The sequence below is a fragment of the Medicago sativa genome, chromosome 4 (assembly GCF_051527215.1).
Source record: "Medicago sativa cultivar Bolivia chromosome 4, Bolivia_mono, whole genome shotgun sequence".
Taxonomy (NCBI): domain Eukaryota; kingdom Viridiplantae; phylum Streptophyta; class Magnoliopsida; order Fabales; family Fabaceae; genus Medicago; species Medicago sativa.
This window is the reverse complement of record NC_140752.1, coordinates 61,781,552-61,798,275: the sequence shown is the minus strand read 5'-3', so window position 1 is coordinate 61,798,275 and position 16,724 is coordinate 61,781,552. Positions and strand designations below refer to the sequence as shown.

The 16,724-nt window shown below is 32.2% G+C and overlaps 1 protein-coding gene and 1 long non-coding RNA gene across 2 annotated transcripts; both read left to right on the top strand.

Moving 5' to 3' along the window:
• Positions 1-2,007: 2,007 nt before the first annotated feature.
• Positions 2,008-2,433, top strand: LOC146930458 (uncharacterized). Its single transcript, XR_015006402.1, has 2 exons — positions 2,008-2,140; positions 2,243-2,433. It is a non-coding gene; the product is annotated as an uncharacterized LOC146930458 (long non-coding RNA).
• Positions 2,434-14,943: 12,510 nt separating this feature from the next.
• LOC146930457 (uncharacterized) lies at positions 14,944-15,279 on the top strand. The gene has a single exon (XM_085707561.1). It carries the CDS (start codon positions 14,944-14,946, stop codon positions 15,277-15,279), a length of 336 nt encoding a protein of 111 aa, XP_085563687.1.
• Positions 15,280-16,724: the final 1,445 nt, after the last annotated feature.

The window sequence follows — 16,724 nt, the reverse complement described above, 5'->3', positions numbered from 1 at the left end:
TATCTTAGTTACTTCCTGATTCAGGTAGGTTTTTACCAATATTAGATATGTCACCTTCCTATCCCCGTGAGCATAGCTCAGTTGGCAGGGATATGCAATGTTATATGCAGGGGCCAGGGTTCAAACCCCGGACACCCCACTTATTCACCTTGAAAAAGGTGAATTCTAGCCACTAGGCTACTAGGCCAAAAAAAGAAAGATATATCACCTTCCTACGTACCGCTGTCTCAGAGTGGTTCGCTTAATAAGAAACAAAGTCTTACGCTATAGTAAAATTAAATAGGATTCACAAAATAACTGAATAAAAAACTTAAATTAAATAATCCAACAAATAAAATAGAGATTCATCTTAGATACCTACCCTAAAAAGGTTTAGTTACTCATGGTAACTAAAAAGAAATTACAAAAGAAATAAAACGTACCCTAGAGACTTAGAGTGAGGAGAGACTTATCCCTTGAATCTCATAGTGCTTATCTTCCTCTTGAGCTGCTTCATCATGAATGAAAAATTATGAATGAGGGAAGTGCTTACCTCCCTTGTAAATGTTATGAAATAACTTTCTGAGACTAAATCGATTTATGTTTGAAATGGAAAGGTTATATAAGTAATGCAAAGATTAAAATTTAAAATAATAATGAGGATTAGCAACAATAAAAGAAAGAAATTGTTTCATACATGAAGTCTTAGCTTAGCTTATTGGAAAGGAAATTGCAGAAAATAAAACTATGGTTGCCTCCCATTCAGCGCGTGCTTAGCGTCTCAAGCCTGACGGATATGTCTACGCTGTGCTTGGGAACCCCTGTCCTTCAGGCTCATTGTCTTCATACCACCTAACCTGATCATAGTCTTCAACTTTCAGGCTCTCGATTTCTTCTTTAGGCATAGCATACTTATTGCGGTAACGATGCTTCCTGGAGACCTTGTAGGCAAGATAGTCTTCTTCCGACCCGATGATGTTTTCCCCTTGATCCATATTAATTATATCACTGGATGTGGCGAGAAAAGGTCTCCCCAAGATCATCTATTCGAGTTGACCTTGTGTCATCTTCAAGCCTTGAGTGATCATTTCTTATAGATTTACCCTCGATTTCTGCTGCTGAGTTTCTTCATACACATTTGGTTTATTTAACTGAATTTTTGTCCAGTTTATTTTACCATTTATGTTATTGTTTTTTATAATACCCTTTTAGGTTTGCTGAAGTGGTTATTGGGTCATGTATATGTCCGTTAGCTTATTTGTACTTGTTTTTCATTTAATATATTGTCCTTTGCATAGAAAAAGGAACCCATCATCTACCGTTAGAGCTTGCAAAAAAAATTCTTCTAATTTTATTCCCCCTCATATTTGATACTTTTAAGATTTCCCTTGCCATTTTTTCTACTAAAAAACTTATATGGAAATTTATTAGGACTTATTATGTAAACTTCGTAAATTGTGTGGCATCGATGAGCTATATTTATGACTTAAATTCCCAAAATTAGTTTTAAAAACAAAACATAAAGATATATATATTTTCAGTCCAAACCCGAATTTTTATTTATTTATGTTGATACAAAGACAATGCTACATCTTAAACTAAGTAATTTTCTTTCTTTCCTTGAGCAAGATAACACAACATTTACTCAACTCATACAATTTCCACATTTGTTATGTATTATACTTTTAATTATAAATAAATATGCTATTATTTCTTTGACGCATTATTTATACATCTAACTTGTTTTATCATTCATAATTAATTGTTGTTTCTCTCTAGGGATTTTCTTTATCTCTTACGAATGGGTAAATGATAAATTTAAAAAACAATGAAGTATAATAAAACAATAATGTAGTTTGATGAACACCAAGATTGTTATGTGAGATCATGGCGAAGGTTAAGTGATCAATTGAATGAGATAAGAGAACACATTGATTAATGATATTTCACATTGATTCCGATTTTATAAGTGGCTTCTTGAAACTCCTAAGTGCTAAAAACTATTTAATCGAAGTTAACAAAGCATGGATTTTTTTACTTATAAAGCGATCATAAATGTCTATTTATTACATGAAACATAAGAAAAATATGGCACAAACTCTCATATTTGTTTTTGCCTTGATCACAATTCTTTCTCCATTTCTTGTTGTAGCCAATCGGGGTATGTCGTTTTCCACACCGTTTTCAAGTTTTCTAATATACACAATATTATATCACTTTTTTATAACATTCATTTTTTTTTCTTTCTTATTTGATAAAGCAGATCCCATTTACTGCAAATCTGATGCAGATTGCCCAAAAGAGTCATACCCTTTATTTGTGAAGTGTGTTGATAACTTTTGCGACTTCATAATAGTTTAACAATGAAGATTAAAAATAATTATATCACCTTTAAATGTATAATTTTATGTGTACTTCATAATGTTATAATTTTATAACTTTATTTTTTATTAATTTTTTTGGCCTTTAATATTTGATGAACAAGATTAAAAGTGCATAATTATAATATATATGCAACTGTATAATAATATACTTTAGAAATAAATGTAATATTTTTTTTTTGAAAGGAAGAAATAAATGAAATATATTATTATGTATATTAATTATTTATTCTACTTATTCATTTAGTATGCATTTAAAAATTATTGAAAAATTCTAAACCTAAAAAATTATAGAAATTATTTTTCCTTGTAAAAAAATACTTTTTTTTTTGTCAAAAATGCTTATAAGTAATATATTTATGATACTTATAAAAAAAAGTAACAATACACACATTATATATGTATATTTAGACCCTTAGTGTGTGTGTATCTATCTATCTATCTATCTATCTATATATATATATATATATATATATATATATATATATATATATATATATATATTATACATCCTTATTTATTAATTTTATTAGGTCTGCAGCAACTTAACTTTATAATTTCCCTCTAAAATGCTGCATTAGGTTAGCAGCAATTTAACCTAACAAATTCCATCTAAAATGTAGCGCACCAATTTAACCTAACAGATTCCCTCTAAAATGCAGCAATCCCTAATATTTCTCCTCACTGATGAGTTTTACATTACTACCATGTTGTGTCATCGTTTGTATATATCTATTGTTTATGTAGACTTTTTTTTTGACAAGTTGTTGTACACTTGTTTAATACGTTTACAAACAAAATACCCTAATTTCCATGCAAACTCGGCTACCCTAATTTCCATGCAAACTCGGCTATATATAGCAAACCCTAAACCGTGTTTCTGACTATCCTCCAATGCCTACCGAATTTTCTTTTATAATATTTTCAGATTTTATACATCTTATGAAGTGTTTTATTTTGTCTACTGTGGATTATCACATGTTCTTTTTTTCACCGTTACCAATTATATATTACATTTTATTATTCGTATGTCAATCCCTTAACAATAAATCCGTGCGACGCACGGGTCAACAATATAGTAAATGTTAAGAAAATAATGTTTATTTTGCCGCCGTTTGTATCCTAGTGTGTATTTTTTTTTCTTTCTTTCAAGAAATACCATATTGATGAGTTAAGAGTATAAATGAAATATTAACGTAAACAATTTTTTTTTTTGAAGAATCTAAATTAGCCCACTTAAATTGACTTTAGAGAGAATCGAACCAGAGACCTCAAGGAGGAGCACACTCCCAGGTCCCAAGTCAATACCACTATTGTTGGAGTAAGCCCTAATAGCCAATCTATATTGATTGGGTTTGGCGTTGCATCATGATATTGATATAAATATATATATTGTGAAAATATAAATTATAAGGCGTTTCTTTATTGATTTTGTTTTGTTTCAAAATAATAAAGTCCCTAAAATAGTTAGTCCGTTTAATGGAACATTAAGTATAACTTAATTGTGAGACCCCGTTAAACATAAGGAAACTATTCTAAAAGTATCCGTGGTCAAGCTTTATTGAGAAGTGGGATATCATCAAAGCATAGAGACTATTATGTGGGTAGACTGATGATCACATCTCACAGATCATGGATAAAGAGTTATCAAGTCTTCACATAGATATAAATATTAGGAGTCATATTTATATTGGATTGACCCGCCGTGAGAATACTACATAGTAAGTTATGCAATTGTCATAAGATATTCTCACAATGATAATAATGTATGTCGTTCTTAGACCTGAAACCACTATGATCCCTAGATGTGGACTCAAGTGCTTTGTTGCCATTCTAACGTTGTCTGTAAAAGGATAACCATAACGTTGGTTGATGGGTACTTGATGAAGCATGCTGAGGGACATGAGTGTCCTAGATGGGATTTGTCCCTCCTCATAAACAGGAGATATATCTTTAGGCCTCTTGTTGAAATATGACTGTAAAACTGCATGGCCATGCCGAACTAAGTCAATATAAGATATTGGACTTATTCGTTATTCAGTATATTTCGGAATCAAGAAATATAAACATTGATCTATACAAGGGTGACAATATCTATGCCTTGGGATCAATAAAGATATCGAGACAAAGGAGTAATTGTACACATAAGTATTATCATGGAAAGGTTTCGTCAGATCACTTGACATTCTTGTCACTTGGGTAGCAATGATGTGTTGCTAGATACCGCTCATTGTTTATAATATTAAATATTAGATTTAATATTATTGCCAACGTGACTAGAACCTATAGGGTCACACACAAAGAACAGTCAAAAGAGAAATATATAAGTATGACTTATATAAGGGGTGCGTTTAGTAAATAGCGCTAATTAGTTAGCAAAATTACTAAACTCGTTGTTGGGCTTACTGAAGCCCAACAGTGACTTCTGACTTGCAGAGCACACTAGAAGTTCTATAAATAGAACTCTAGTGCTGAAGTTTTTGGTTACAGTTTTTGGAGCAACCCCTTTTCTCTGCACTTCTGATACCGAGTTTTGGAGGAGCACTGTTCGTGTGGACTAACTAGAGGCATCACTGCTTTGCTTTGCTCGTGATCGGAAACAATTCTACTACAAAGGTTCTGCTATTCAAGAGGTAAACACATGAATCCTTAAATTGTTTAAGTATATGTGTTTGATTTGTGATTAATGATTTAATCAAGATCCGTTTCAATGGGATTTCTTCCGCAAAGAGGATTAAAACTTATGAAAAATCCCTCTTAAAATCCCTTCAGTGGTATCAGAGCTTCGGTTCAGATTAAATCATTAAATCCAAATTGTTTGACGCACTGGGACGATATTATGATGTGGGTTTTGCTTCTGGGATTAAAGTGTTTAATCATGTCAAGTCTATCGTAATCATCGTGTGTGAATTCTATTGCATGTATGATAGTCATCGTGTGAAATTTTATTAGATGCATGCTTAACCATCGTGTGATTTCAAAGAGTCGTATGCGAATCCGTTTAGAAGTTTCTCTCACTGAGTATAAGGGTTTTCAGTTACGTGAATTTTGAATCAGATTCAAAGGTTATCAAAACTTGTAAAGAGAGAGACACGGGATGCTTCAATTTTAATTGGCATTAATTTCAATTATATGATAATTGATTAGTGTTTCTATTTTTATTTTATTTTTTACTTTAAAAAAAATCAATCATGACTCATGGGATTTGGTACAAAATTTTAGCTAGCAACGTTTTTAATTCAAAGGTTATCAAAACTTGTAAAGAGAGAGACACGGGATGCTTCAATTTTAATTGGCAATAATTTCAATTATATGATAATTGATTAGGTATTCTATTTTTTTTACTTTGAAAAAATCAATCATGACTCATGGGATTTGGTACAACATTTTAGCTAGCAACGTTTTTCAATTGCATAAGACCTGATTGTTAAAAGTCTAATTTTGGAAACCGAATATCTTTTAAAATTGTTTTAGAAGATAACAACATTAATTCTGGAAAATCATGATTCAAAATATTTGATTTTGAATTAAAATTTTGAATGAATATAATTGATTTGATTTTATCGTGTTCTATTTTAGCGTTAAAATATATATCCCTTAATATGTGAATTGATTTTGAATGTACTGAATCATGATCATGATCATGATATTAGGGCTATTGATTTTAATCTAAAATAGTTACCTAATTGCCACGATCAATGCCTACTAGCTAGTGTTCTAATCGGATTCGTTGAGGTAATACTCTATGTGCATGCTTGGTTAAGTAATTGCATGCTTGACTTTGATATTTAAAATATTTTATTTTAATGATAATAACAATAAAAGGTTTATTATTATTGTTAGTTATTTATTAATTTTAATATTTTAAATTAATGGTATATGGTTATGACCTTAGTTTATATTGGCGTTTGTTCATTTATTTAAATATGACCTGCGTTGTGTGTCATGATTTATTTTATTTAAATACGGCATGCGTGTCGTGATTTATTTTATTTAAATATGACCTGCGTGTCATGATTTATTTTATTTAAATACGACCTGCGTGTCGTGGTTTATTTTATTTATTTTATTTAAGTGTTAAATATTGTAAATACTCAAGTTGGAGAGAAGACGACGCCAAAAGATGATTCTGATGGAGAAACTTTTGAAGTTTGCTCGTGGGTCAAAGAATTGTAATAAAATAGTTTATTTAATTCTTACGCGTTAGGAGGTCATGACCATACTACCTAATTTATTATTTTATGTATGTGATGCATGAAATGTATGTTTATTTAGCGCATGTATGTGATGTATGCTTAACATGTTTTAGATGTATGTTAGCATGTATGTATTAAATGTTTTATATACTTGCGTTCTATGAGCATGAATGTCATGCATCTTTAAAGACACGTGTATGAGATACACATGTCAATGAGATTAAACTAAATAAAAATCCTTCAAATAGAATATGAAGTAAATTGTTTTCCAAAGTATAACACACCTCAAGACTAATATCGAAATGTGTAGTTTTCGCCTCCGCGAAGTGCACTTTCTATACTAGTAAGTTGTGGTGCGGTAATTCTATTTATCGATTGTTATTTTTGGATCTAACTTAACTAGATAAATTTTAATAAGATTAAAATATATATATTTACTTCAAATGAAATATTAAGTTTAATGCTTTCCAAAAGTTTAACACCCTTCAAGACTAATATCGAATATGTGGGTTTTGCTTCCGTGAAGCGCATATTTTATACTAGTAAGTTGCGGTGCGGTAATCCAATTTACTCAAGTGTTATTCTTTTGGGTTTAACTTAACTAAATTAATTTTAATAAGATTAAAATAAATTTAGAAGCAATGTTTGGGAACATCTATATGATAGATTAGAGTAAGGAGTTATTCACTCAAATGATTTGAAAGTTGTATGAGATACAATTGGAAGGAGTTTCTACCTAAATAACTGAGTTTTAAGTACAGCCCCCGTTGACTTAAAGCAAGGTGAAATATGGATTTCAACCCATTAGAAAATCTTCCAATGAGATTTTCCGATTCAAATGTTGAAGGTCATTTGTTTTGAGTAAAATAGTGGGAGCATATTTAATTAAAGACCTAATTAAATATGTTTTTCAATCATGATACATTTATTTTATTTATTTTCTGTATTTAGAATTTCTTCGGCATATACATTTTATTATACTGTTAAATGTTCTTATGAAGAACAAAATGTTCAGAAAGGAGTTTCTGAATTGGTACAAAATTAAGAATTGTTCTTCAGAATGAGAAAAACTGTTAATGTTTTGAAAAAGTCAAAATAGAAGTAAGACTTCTTATCTGCCCATATATAGAAAGTTAAATTTCTACTTCTGCATCATAGGTATATGATACTTGATGATTAATCTCATATTTGTTGAAATATAGAGAGTTTTAAAGAAGCGGGAGATTAACTATAAGTGAAGTCCACTTACGTCTAGAATGAAACAAATTGTTTCATTGACATAGGAGCTAATGCTTGGACTTAAATTTAACTTGATATGGAACCAAATAATTGTTATTAAATTCCATATAAAATAGAAGCATTAAATCATAAATCTTGTATTGACAAGAGAATGATTGTGTAGTTGAATAATAGACAAACGTTGTCCTATTATGAAAATTATGTTTTCTATATAAGTATGCTAATCAAGTAATGAATTTGAATTTCATGATCTTGATAAGCTGGTCTATAACTTATGAGAAAAGGATCAAATGAGATTATAACCTTTTGTATACCATTGGCAACATTGTTTAGTACAAACAAGAGATATTCACATTTCCAAATCCATGGATATGGACTATTGGACTCATTTGATTTTATATCATTTTGAAGGATGTGAGTCCCACCTTTCAAAATAGATTAGTATACCAGTCACCAACAAAGGTGAAAGGGCACTTAATTTATTCGAGTTTATATACATATGAGATGTATATTGAGAACTGAACATATTTGCTAGATATTGTTTCTATTACTTCATCTAACATTACTAAATCATTTAGTAGAGAAGCAAAGTGTATTTGACACGATTCAAGAAAAACTTTGAAATTGTTCAAAGATTTTAACAATGAAGTAAAAAGAATAAGTTTGAAAAGTATAAAGACTATACGAGTAAGTCGTGATGGTAAATGCTTGATTAATGAGTATAATGATTATTTATATCGCTTCATATTTGACATGACTCGATCTAAAATAGTTTGATTATAACTCAAAGACTCTTGAAATTAATGAAATTACAGTTATTCTTCACCCACAACAAGTTCTAATTGAGTAATCATAAAGGCACCATATTAGATATGGAGGTAAGAGTACCTATTTTTGAATTTATGATAATTTGAGGTTATATGGTTTACTAGATAAACTAAACTTCAAATTAAATGAATGTATACTTGTGGAGGTTCCCTTAGGAAACTAGAGGATACTATTTCTACATCTTCCTTGACAAAAGTTGTTTGTCGCTAGAACTGGAGTATTCCTTTTCAAGGAGTATAGCTTTGCAAGAGCAAGTGGGAGTGATGTAGAACTTGAATTAAGTCAAGTACCACAAAATACATGTTTCTCTAAGAATGGAACATGAACTGATTCAACAAAGGGTTGTTGGTAAATCGGTAGTTCGAGTAGCACATGATATAAATGAGTCTGATATGTCATAACACTAGGATGAGAAATATGATTTTGTCATGACTCAACAAGGTGATATGATGCTCATGGAAGATGAGCACCTGACTTACTAGAAGGTCGCAAATGGCCTGATTTTTGAGAAGTGGCTAGATGCCATGGGATCTTATAAAGAATCTATGTACACAAACCATATATGGATATTGGTTATATCATCCAAATGAGTATGACTCATAAGATGAATGTGAATTTTCTTATAGAAAACTGACATGGATGGTATTATGAATACCTTTAAGATGTGATTGATTGTAGAAGGTTTCATGCAATTCATGATGCATATCATGACGAAACCATTCCATCATCGTAATGCTTAAATCTAACGATCCCAATTCCCATTGTTGTATAATACATGTTCTAAAAGATGGATAACGAGGATGTATTCCTTAATTGGAATAACCTTATATATGTATTTGATATATGTATGATTTCGTTAATCCAAAGGATACTAGAAAGGAAGATGTATTATAAAATTCATTTACGAATTAGAAAACTTCTCGAAGTTGAATTTTTTTTTATTTTATTAAATGAAGTTTTATGAAAACTTTTATTAATAAAGAAATCTTGTGCACATAAGGAGATTAGTGGGAGCATTGAAATTAGTTTGGTGGAGTATGTGGATGACATAGTAGTCACCAAAATAATTTATCTACACATGTAAGACATGGTTAGAAAATTATTTTCAATATGTACCAAAATTGATTATAGTGTTCGACACTAGAATACCTTCAAGAATATCCTTGGATGTCTTAAAGGACTATGGATTGTTTCTTGAAGACGGATGGAAGAAACATTGTAAATGAGTTACAATGATGTTGACTTTCATATCGGTGTACAATATATCCAGATCGTAATTTGGAATAAATGTTATGCTAGGATATCAACTATGAAATTTGTAAAAGTACAAGCTTCAGATAGTTGTTGTTTCTATTACAGATGTCAAATATATATGATTTGGATTGTTTAGCTCATAATTGAGTGAAAGCATGTGTTTCTTGCGTTGCGAATTCCATTGATCTCGTCTGAGGTAAAATTGGTTTAAATCTTGCGAGCAATGAAAACTTGATCTCACCAATGATCCAAATGTATACTTTGACAATTCAATTTCTTTTCGATAGAAGATCGAAAGTGGAAATTGAAAGAAGTATGACCTACCAACATAGGAAAGAGTTCCTTATCTGCTAGAAGAGTATCTTGCCCATAGTGTGCTTGATGCTAACACTTGACCAATAGATATTAAGTTAATATTTGATTGGCTTTTAGTGCTAGTGGGAGATTGTTGGAGTAAGCCCTAATAGCCAATCTATATTGATTGGGTTTGGCTTTGTATCATGATATTGATATAAATATATATATTGTGAAAATATAAATTATAAGGCGTTTCTTTATTGATTTTGTTTTGTTTCAAAATAATAAAGTCCCTAGAATAGTTAGTCCGTTTAGTGGAACATTAAGTATAACTTAATTGTGAGACCCCGTTAAACATAAGGAAACTATTCTAAAAGTATCCGTAGTCAAGCTTTATTGAGAAGTGGGATATCATCAAAGCATAGAGACTATTATGTGGGTAGACTGATGATCACATCTCACAGATCATGGATAAAGAGTTATCAAGTCTTCACATAGATATAAATATTAGGAGTCATATTTATATTGGATTGACCCGCCGTGAGAATACTACATAGTAAGTTATGCAATTGTCATAAGATATTCTCACAATGATAATAATGTATGTCGTTCTTAGACCTGAAACCACTATGATCCCTAGATGTGGACTCAAGTGCTTTGTTGCCATTCTAACGTTGTCTGTAAAAGGATAACCATAACGTTGGTTGATGGGTACTTGATGAAGCATGCTGAGGGACATGAGTGTCCTAGATGGGATTTGTCTCTCCTCATAAACAGGAGATATATCTTTAGGCCTCTTGTTGAAATATGACTGTAAAACTGCATGGCCATGCCGAACTAAGTCAATATAAGATATTGGACTTATTCGTTATTCAGTATATTTCGGAATCAAGAAATATAAACATTGATCTATACAAGGGTGACAATATCTATGCCTTGGGATCAATAAAGATATCGAGACAAAGGAGTAATTGTACACATAAGTATTATCATGGAAAGGTTTCGTCAGATCACTTGACATTCTTGTCACTTGGGTAGCAATGATGTGTTGCTAGATACCGCTCATTGTTTATAATATTAAATATTAGATTTAATATTATTGCCAACGTGACTAGAACCTATAGGGTCACACACAAAGAACAGTCAAAAGAGAAATATATAAGTATGACTTATATAAGGGGTGCGTTTAGTAAATAGCGCTAATTAGTTAGCAAAATTACTAAACTCGTTGTTGGGCATACTGAAGCCCAACAGTGACTTCTAACTTGCAGAGCACACTAGAAGTTCTATAAATAGAACTCTAGTGCTGAAGTTTTTGGTTACAGGTTTTTGGAGCAACCCCTTTTCTCTGCACTTCTGATTCGTTGGCTAGCACCGAGTTTTGGAGGAGCACTGTTCGTGTGGACTAACTAGAGGCATCGCTGCTTTGCTTTGCTCGTGATCGAAAACAATTCTACTACAAAGGTTCTGCTATTCAAGAGATAAACACATGGATCCTTAAATTGTTTAAGTATGTGTTTGATTTGTGATTAATGATTTAATCAAGATCCGTTTCAATGAGATTTCTTCCGCAAAGAGGATTAAAACTTATGAAAAACCCCTCTTAAAATCCCTTGAACTATGCCAACGCAAGTGGGTTAATTTAAACAATTATTTATATTTAATAAAATAAATAGGCAGGTCTTTTGTTATATTTTTAGAGTGTATAACCCATATAAATGCATATATTTTTAAATTGGATGATATTAATTGAACATTTATACATAAAACGATAGTATGAGATACCCATGCCCTTTTTAAGAAACGAACATGATTTCTACTCTTAACAATCAAGAAAGTCAAACACCAAGACACCACATAGAAGTCACATTTTTTGTTTTTTATTTTAAATCAAAGAGGTACATAGTTATCATAAAAGAAGAAGAGATCCCATCTAAGCTGGCACCTGCAACTCACACTTAATATTATACCCTTAATAATTTTAAAATGAGAGAATAATAATTTTGAATTTTATGAATTGAGAAATACAATTTTCGCTTTTAATTGAGGTGCTATTAAAACCCTCAATAACAGGATTTAATAGTACTTTTTTAAAACTCGCTATAATTATAACCTTGTCTTTAATTTAAAACTCGCTATTATAGCCTTGTCTTTAATAGCGCATGTCAATTAATTGTTATTATACGTCATGTCTTTGATAGCGTTTTAAAAAAAACACTATTGTAGGCTGCTTTTAGAAAAAAATATATATTAGTTTTTAGAGATAATAAAATGGAATTATGTTTTCAAAAAGGGGTTTAATTCTTTTTTTTTTTTAGTGAAAAGGGGTTTAATTCATTTGAACACAATGATACTCATGTATTTTGATTGGATATGTACCTCTCGTTCAATCAATGAATGCCATATTATATTTTCATATTAAATTATTTTAAAATAAACTGAATTGTTAAACAAATTTTGCCTTGAGGGTATCTATATCCACTCAAACCCCAAGCAAGATACCTAAAAGTTTACCTTTTAGTAATCATAACAAACTTGATATAAGTCATTCATTTTATTTATTATCAAAAAATCTAACAACAAAATATAACTCAAATTATCAATAAAAAGAAAACTTTTTTTTTTTGCAAAAAAAGAAAGAAAACTTAAATTCCAATAACAAGTACGAAAATAATATTCTTCAATAAAGTAAAATTACATCATTCATATTTCAGTAACACCACTCACAAACCTAATAAACTAAGGTCAACACAAATTGAAAATTCCAACTTCATCATAATTCCATACCAATTGCAATAACGTACTTCACATTTTATTGTCAGCTTTTAAGGTTAAGTACTTATCCCAATAAGTCTACGAATCAAAATTTGTGGACTTATATGTATCTTTTTTTTTTGATGAATCAATAGCAAAGAGAGGCATCAAAGGAAAGATTGACATCCCAAATCAACCTCCATCCAATACCACCTCGTTTGAAAATTTTATTAAAAAAGAGAAAAACTGTACAGGAGAGGGAACTAAACCAAAACCCTTAGAAAAAACCAAAACTTAAAACAGGAGACCTTAGAAAAGCAATAAATAGAAAGTTGCAACATGTCTCTAAAAAACATACCAAAGAAACTTAGGAAAACTAGGGCTATCTATAAAAAAACCATCATAAGAAAAAAGGGTAGAGACTCCCACCAGAAGCTCATTTCTCGAGTCAACGAATAGGAGGAGAGGGAGCACCCTTAGAACGGGTTCTGTAAGCTTCTCTCTTAAGTTCATTCTTCTGTTTCTTTGTTAAATAAGGTGTGAAAGAGGCATTAGGATCACCTGTTTCTTTCACCAAGACACTACAAATCAAATCAAGGTTTTTTTGGAGCACGAGGCAACATACACCAATATCCCGTTGTGTTTCAGAGACTTATACGTATCTGAAACAACACAATATCAAAAAATAGTGAAACTATTTGTCACCAATTTGTAATATGTTCACGAGGGTTTCCACATTTTAATCAAAGAAAACAAGTGATTATATGCAGAGGCTGGCATAAACAAAATCAGAAAGCAAGTGAATTATCAACGGGGAGGGAAATGGGTCTCGTATTGTTTTTCAAAAGTCCTGTTTTATTTGGAGACTAGGATATACTTTTGAGACTTACTTTTCCCACCCTATGCCTTTCCTCGCGCGCCCTATTTTTTTTTCCAATTTTACCCCTGGTCTGGATTTCGTTTTTCGGATTACATTGTTAGAATTTTGCAGATGTTTCTGGATTTTATAATCCGGAATAATGTTTTACCAGAACTTTTGCAATTTTAAGCTTTACAATTTGTAAAATAAAATGCGAATAAAATAAAAAACAGAAATAAAAAGACACAAGAATAAAAATAACTCATTTTATTAACATATGAACAATACATTACAATAATTTTCATGCTTTTTAAGCTTATTACATCCTAAAACTATTTCTAATCTTATTTTATTACATAAGCTATACCAGTGGCTCCAGCCACTGGTGGAGAGGAAAGAGGGCGGGAGGAAAGAAGATGGCGGGGAAGAAGAAACCAATGCTGCCTGATAGGACATACCAGTAGCTTTGGTGTTGGTGGGGAGACAGAGGGGGCACATGGGCCTCTAGGGAACAAGAGACCATGATGGTCAACATGACACGCAGGCAAACCAACCTCACAACCAGACTGACCCCTTCCCTATTGACCGATCATATGACCCCTGATGGATTTCCAAAAAGGCCTCTTTCTATGAAAGGCCAACGATGGAAACACATCGTTGTAGAAGGAATAGGAGAAGATAAGAAGAGGAGAAAGAAGAAGGTGTGACAATTTTTGAGAAAATGAAGCATATTTATAGGGGAGGGAGGGTAAAAAAAAAGGTGGGAAAACCATAATTACAATCAAAAAACTTGTAAAAACACTTTTTTCAACTTGACCACCGCCCAAAACGTTTGAAAAACGTTTTCTTTGTGGTGCAGACCACCGACCAAAAGTTTCTGATGCACTCCGGAATATATAATCCGGAATACACATATATTTCGGATTATATATCCGGAAAGATACGATCATGGCGTGAACTAAAGGAGAACTTGGGACTTTGTGTATGGTGATGCTTGGTTCGGATTTTAAAATCCGGATTGCATCAGCATTGGATTCTTTTGTGTGTCCCACATTGCACCGACAATTTTCATGGTCCACAACGCCCATATACCTCTATAAATAGGGGTCCCTGTTTTCATTACAAGTAAACTACAACGCCCAGATACCTCTGCAACATGGAATTCCCTGGCTTTAATCCGAACACCAAGCTAGTGGCAGTCTACTACAACGGTGGAACACCACCCCATCTGTTTAGGATTCGCGACGATGTCACCCTCTCCGGGCTGAAGGATGAGTTGGATCAAATCAACCGTCAACTCAACCACAAAGACACGAGGAGGGTGGTCGGTGTTGAATATCGATGTCCATTGTCCGACTCAGCCGGATCTCTTCTCTTCAGCCGGATGAAACTCACAAACGACGACGTGAGAACCATGTTCTCTGTCTTTGGTCAACAAAGCACTAGAGGACCGATCGAGTTGGACGCTTCGTTGGTTAGATCTGCTGAATAAATTCTGAAAAGTTTGCACCGGCCCAAGAACTACGAAGAGATCAGGGCTCTGCTGGAGGGACCAGAGGAGGAAGAAGTTAGTTTAGATGATCCGTGATAATGTGTTATGTTTTAATTAATCGCGTGTTTTATGTTGTTTTAATTGTGTGTTAGTTATGTGTTGTTGAATTAAGTTGTTGCATTATGTTTTGAATTATATATATATATATATATATATATATATATATATATATATATTCTTTAAACTTTCATTATGTTTTAATTTACGTCAAAGATGTTCATTTAATCGATAAAATAATCAAAGATATGCTTTTCGGATTACGAAATCCGGAATAATATAGGGCGTAAGTGTATTACGAAAAACGAAATCCGGAATGCCTCAGCATAGGATTCTTTTGTATGGACCACATTACACCAAGAGTTTATGTGGTCCACAACATCCAAGCATCTCTATAAATATATCCTCTCCGGTTTTCACCTTCAATACTATCAAAACACACAAACACACCAAAGAAAACCATGCAAATTTTTGTCATTAAGTTGAGGATCTTTCTCATGCTGTCGCAAATGGATGAGTTAGCTCTCTATTTGAAGGCATGATGAAGATCTTCAGCATGCTATCAAAAATATATAGATACTCCTTCATGCCTCCTTGATACATAGATAAGTCAAAAATATCAAGAGGTTGCTATAAGTTAGATCTTGCTGCCTGCCAGATGAATATGTCATTTGGCAAGGCAGCATGATCTAACTCAAAGAAACCCTCTTTAAACACCTTGCCCTTCTTCATTATGTTGCAGATCTAACTCCAAAGAACAGGTTCTTATGAACTCGATAATGTCGGCCTGTAGATCGTAACATGTCAGTTGGCAGGCCGGCAAGATCGAGTTCAAAAGCTCCTCTTCGAACACCTTCCCAAAAGATTCATCATTTATGTTATTATGGTTTTTTTAACTGCTTATTTGTCTTATGTTGCTTCTATTTATGTTATGTATCTTTGATCAACGAAAACGATCCAAATAAAGGGTCTGGTGCAGTTCGGACTTTATAATCCGGAACTACTTCATGCATTCCAGATTATAAAATTCGGAAACCCTCAGTAACATTTTGGCCGGTGACGTTTCACCAAAAGTTTGGCCGATTAGTGGAGTTTTAACGCGTTTTTTGGACGGTTTTGAATGAAAAACACGTTTTCTTTGACTTCCAAATGACCTAGGACTTGTTTTAGGCTATAAAAAGGCTTGAATCTTCAACATTTTCCTTCATTCTTCTTCACCTCCTTTCTTAAATTTTCTTCAATTTTTTTTCCAGTTTTTTAGGTAGCTTTTAGGAGTGTTTGTGGTGTCATGGTCATTGTTGACTGCTCATACGACCCCTGCAATTGCATTGCAGCTTATGCGGGGATGGTATAACGGTCAACAGAGACCCTTGACATCAAAGAAAGGC

Excerpts from the sequence above, each read along its gene's own strand:
- LOC146930457 (XM_085707561.1), top strand. The coding sequence starts at position 14,944 with ATGGAATTCCCTGGCTTTAATCCGAACACCAAGCTAGTGGCAGTCTAC.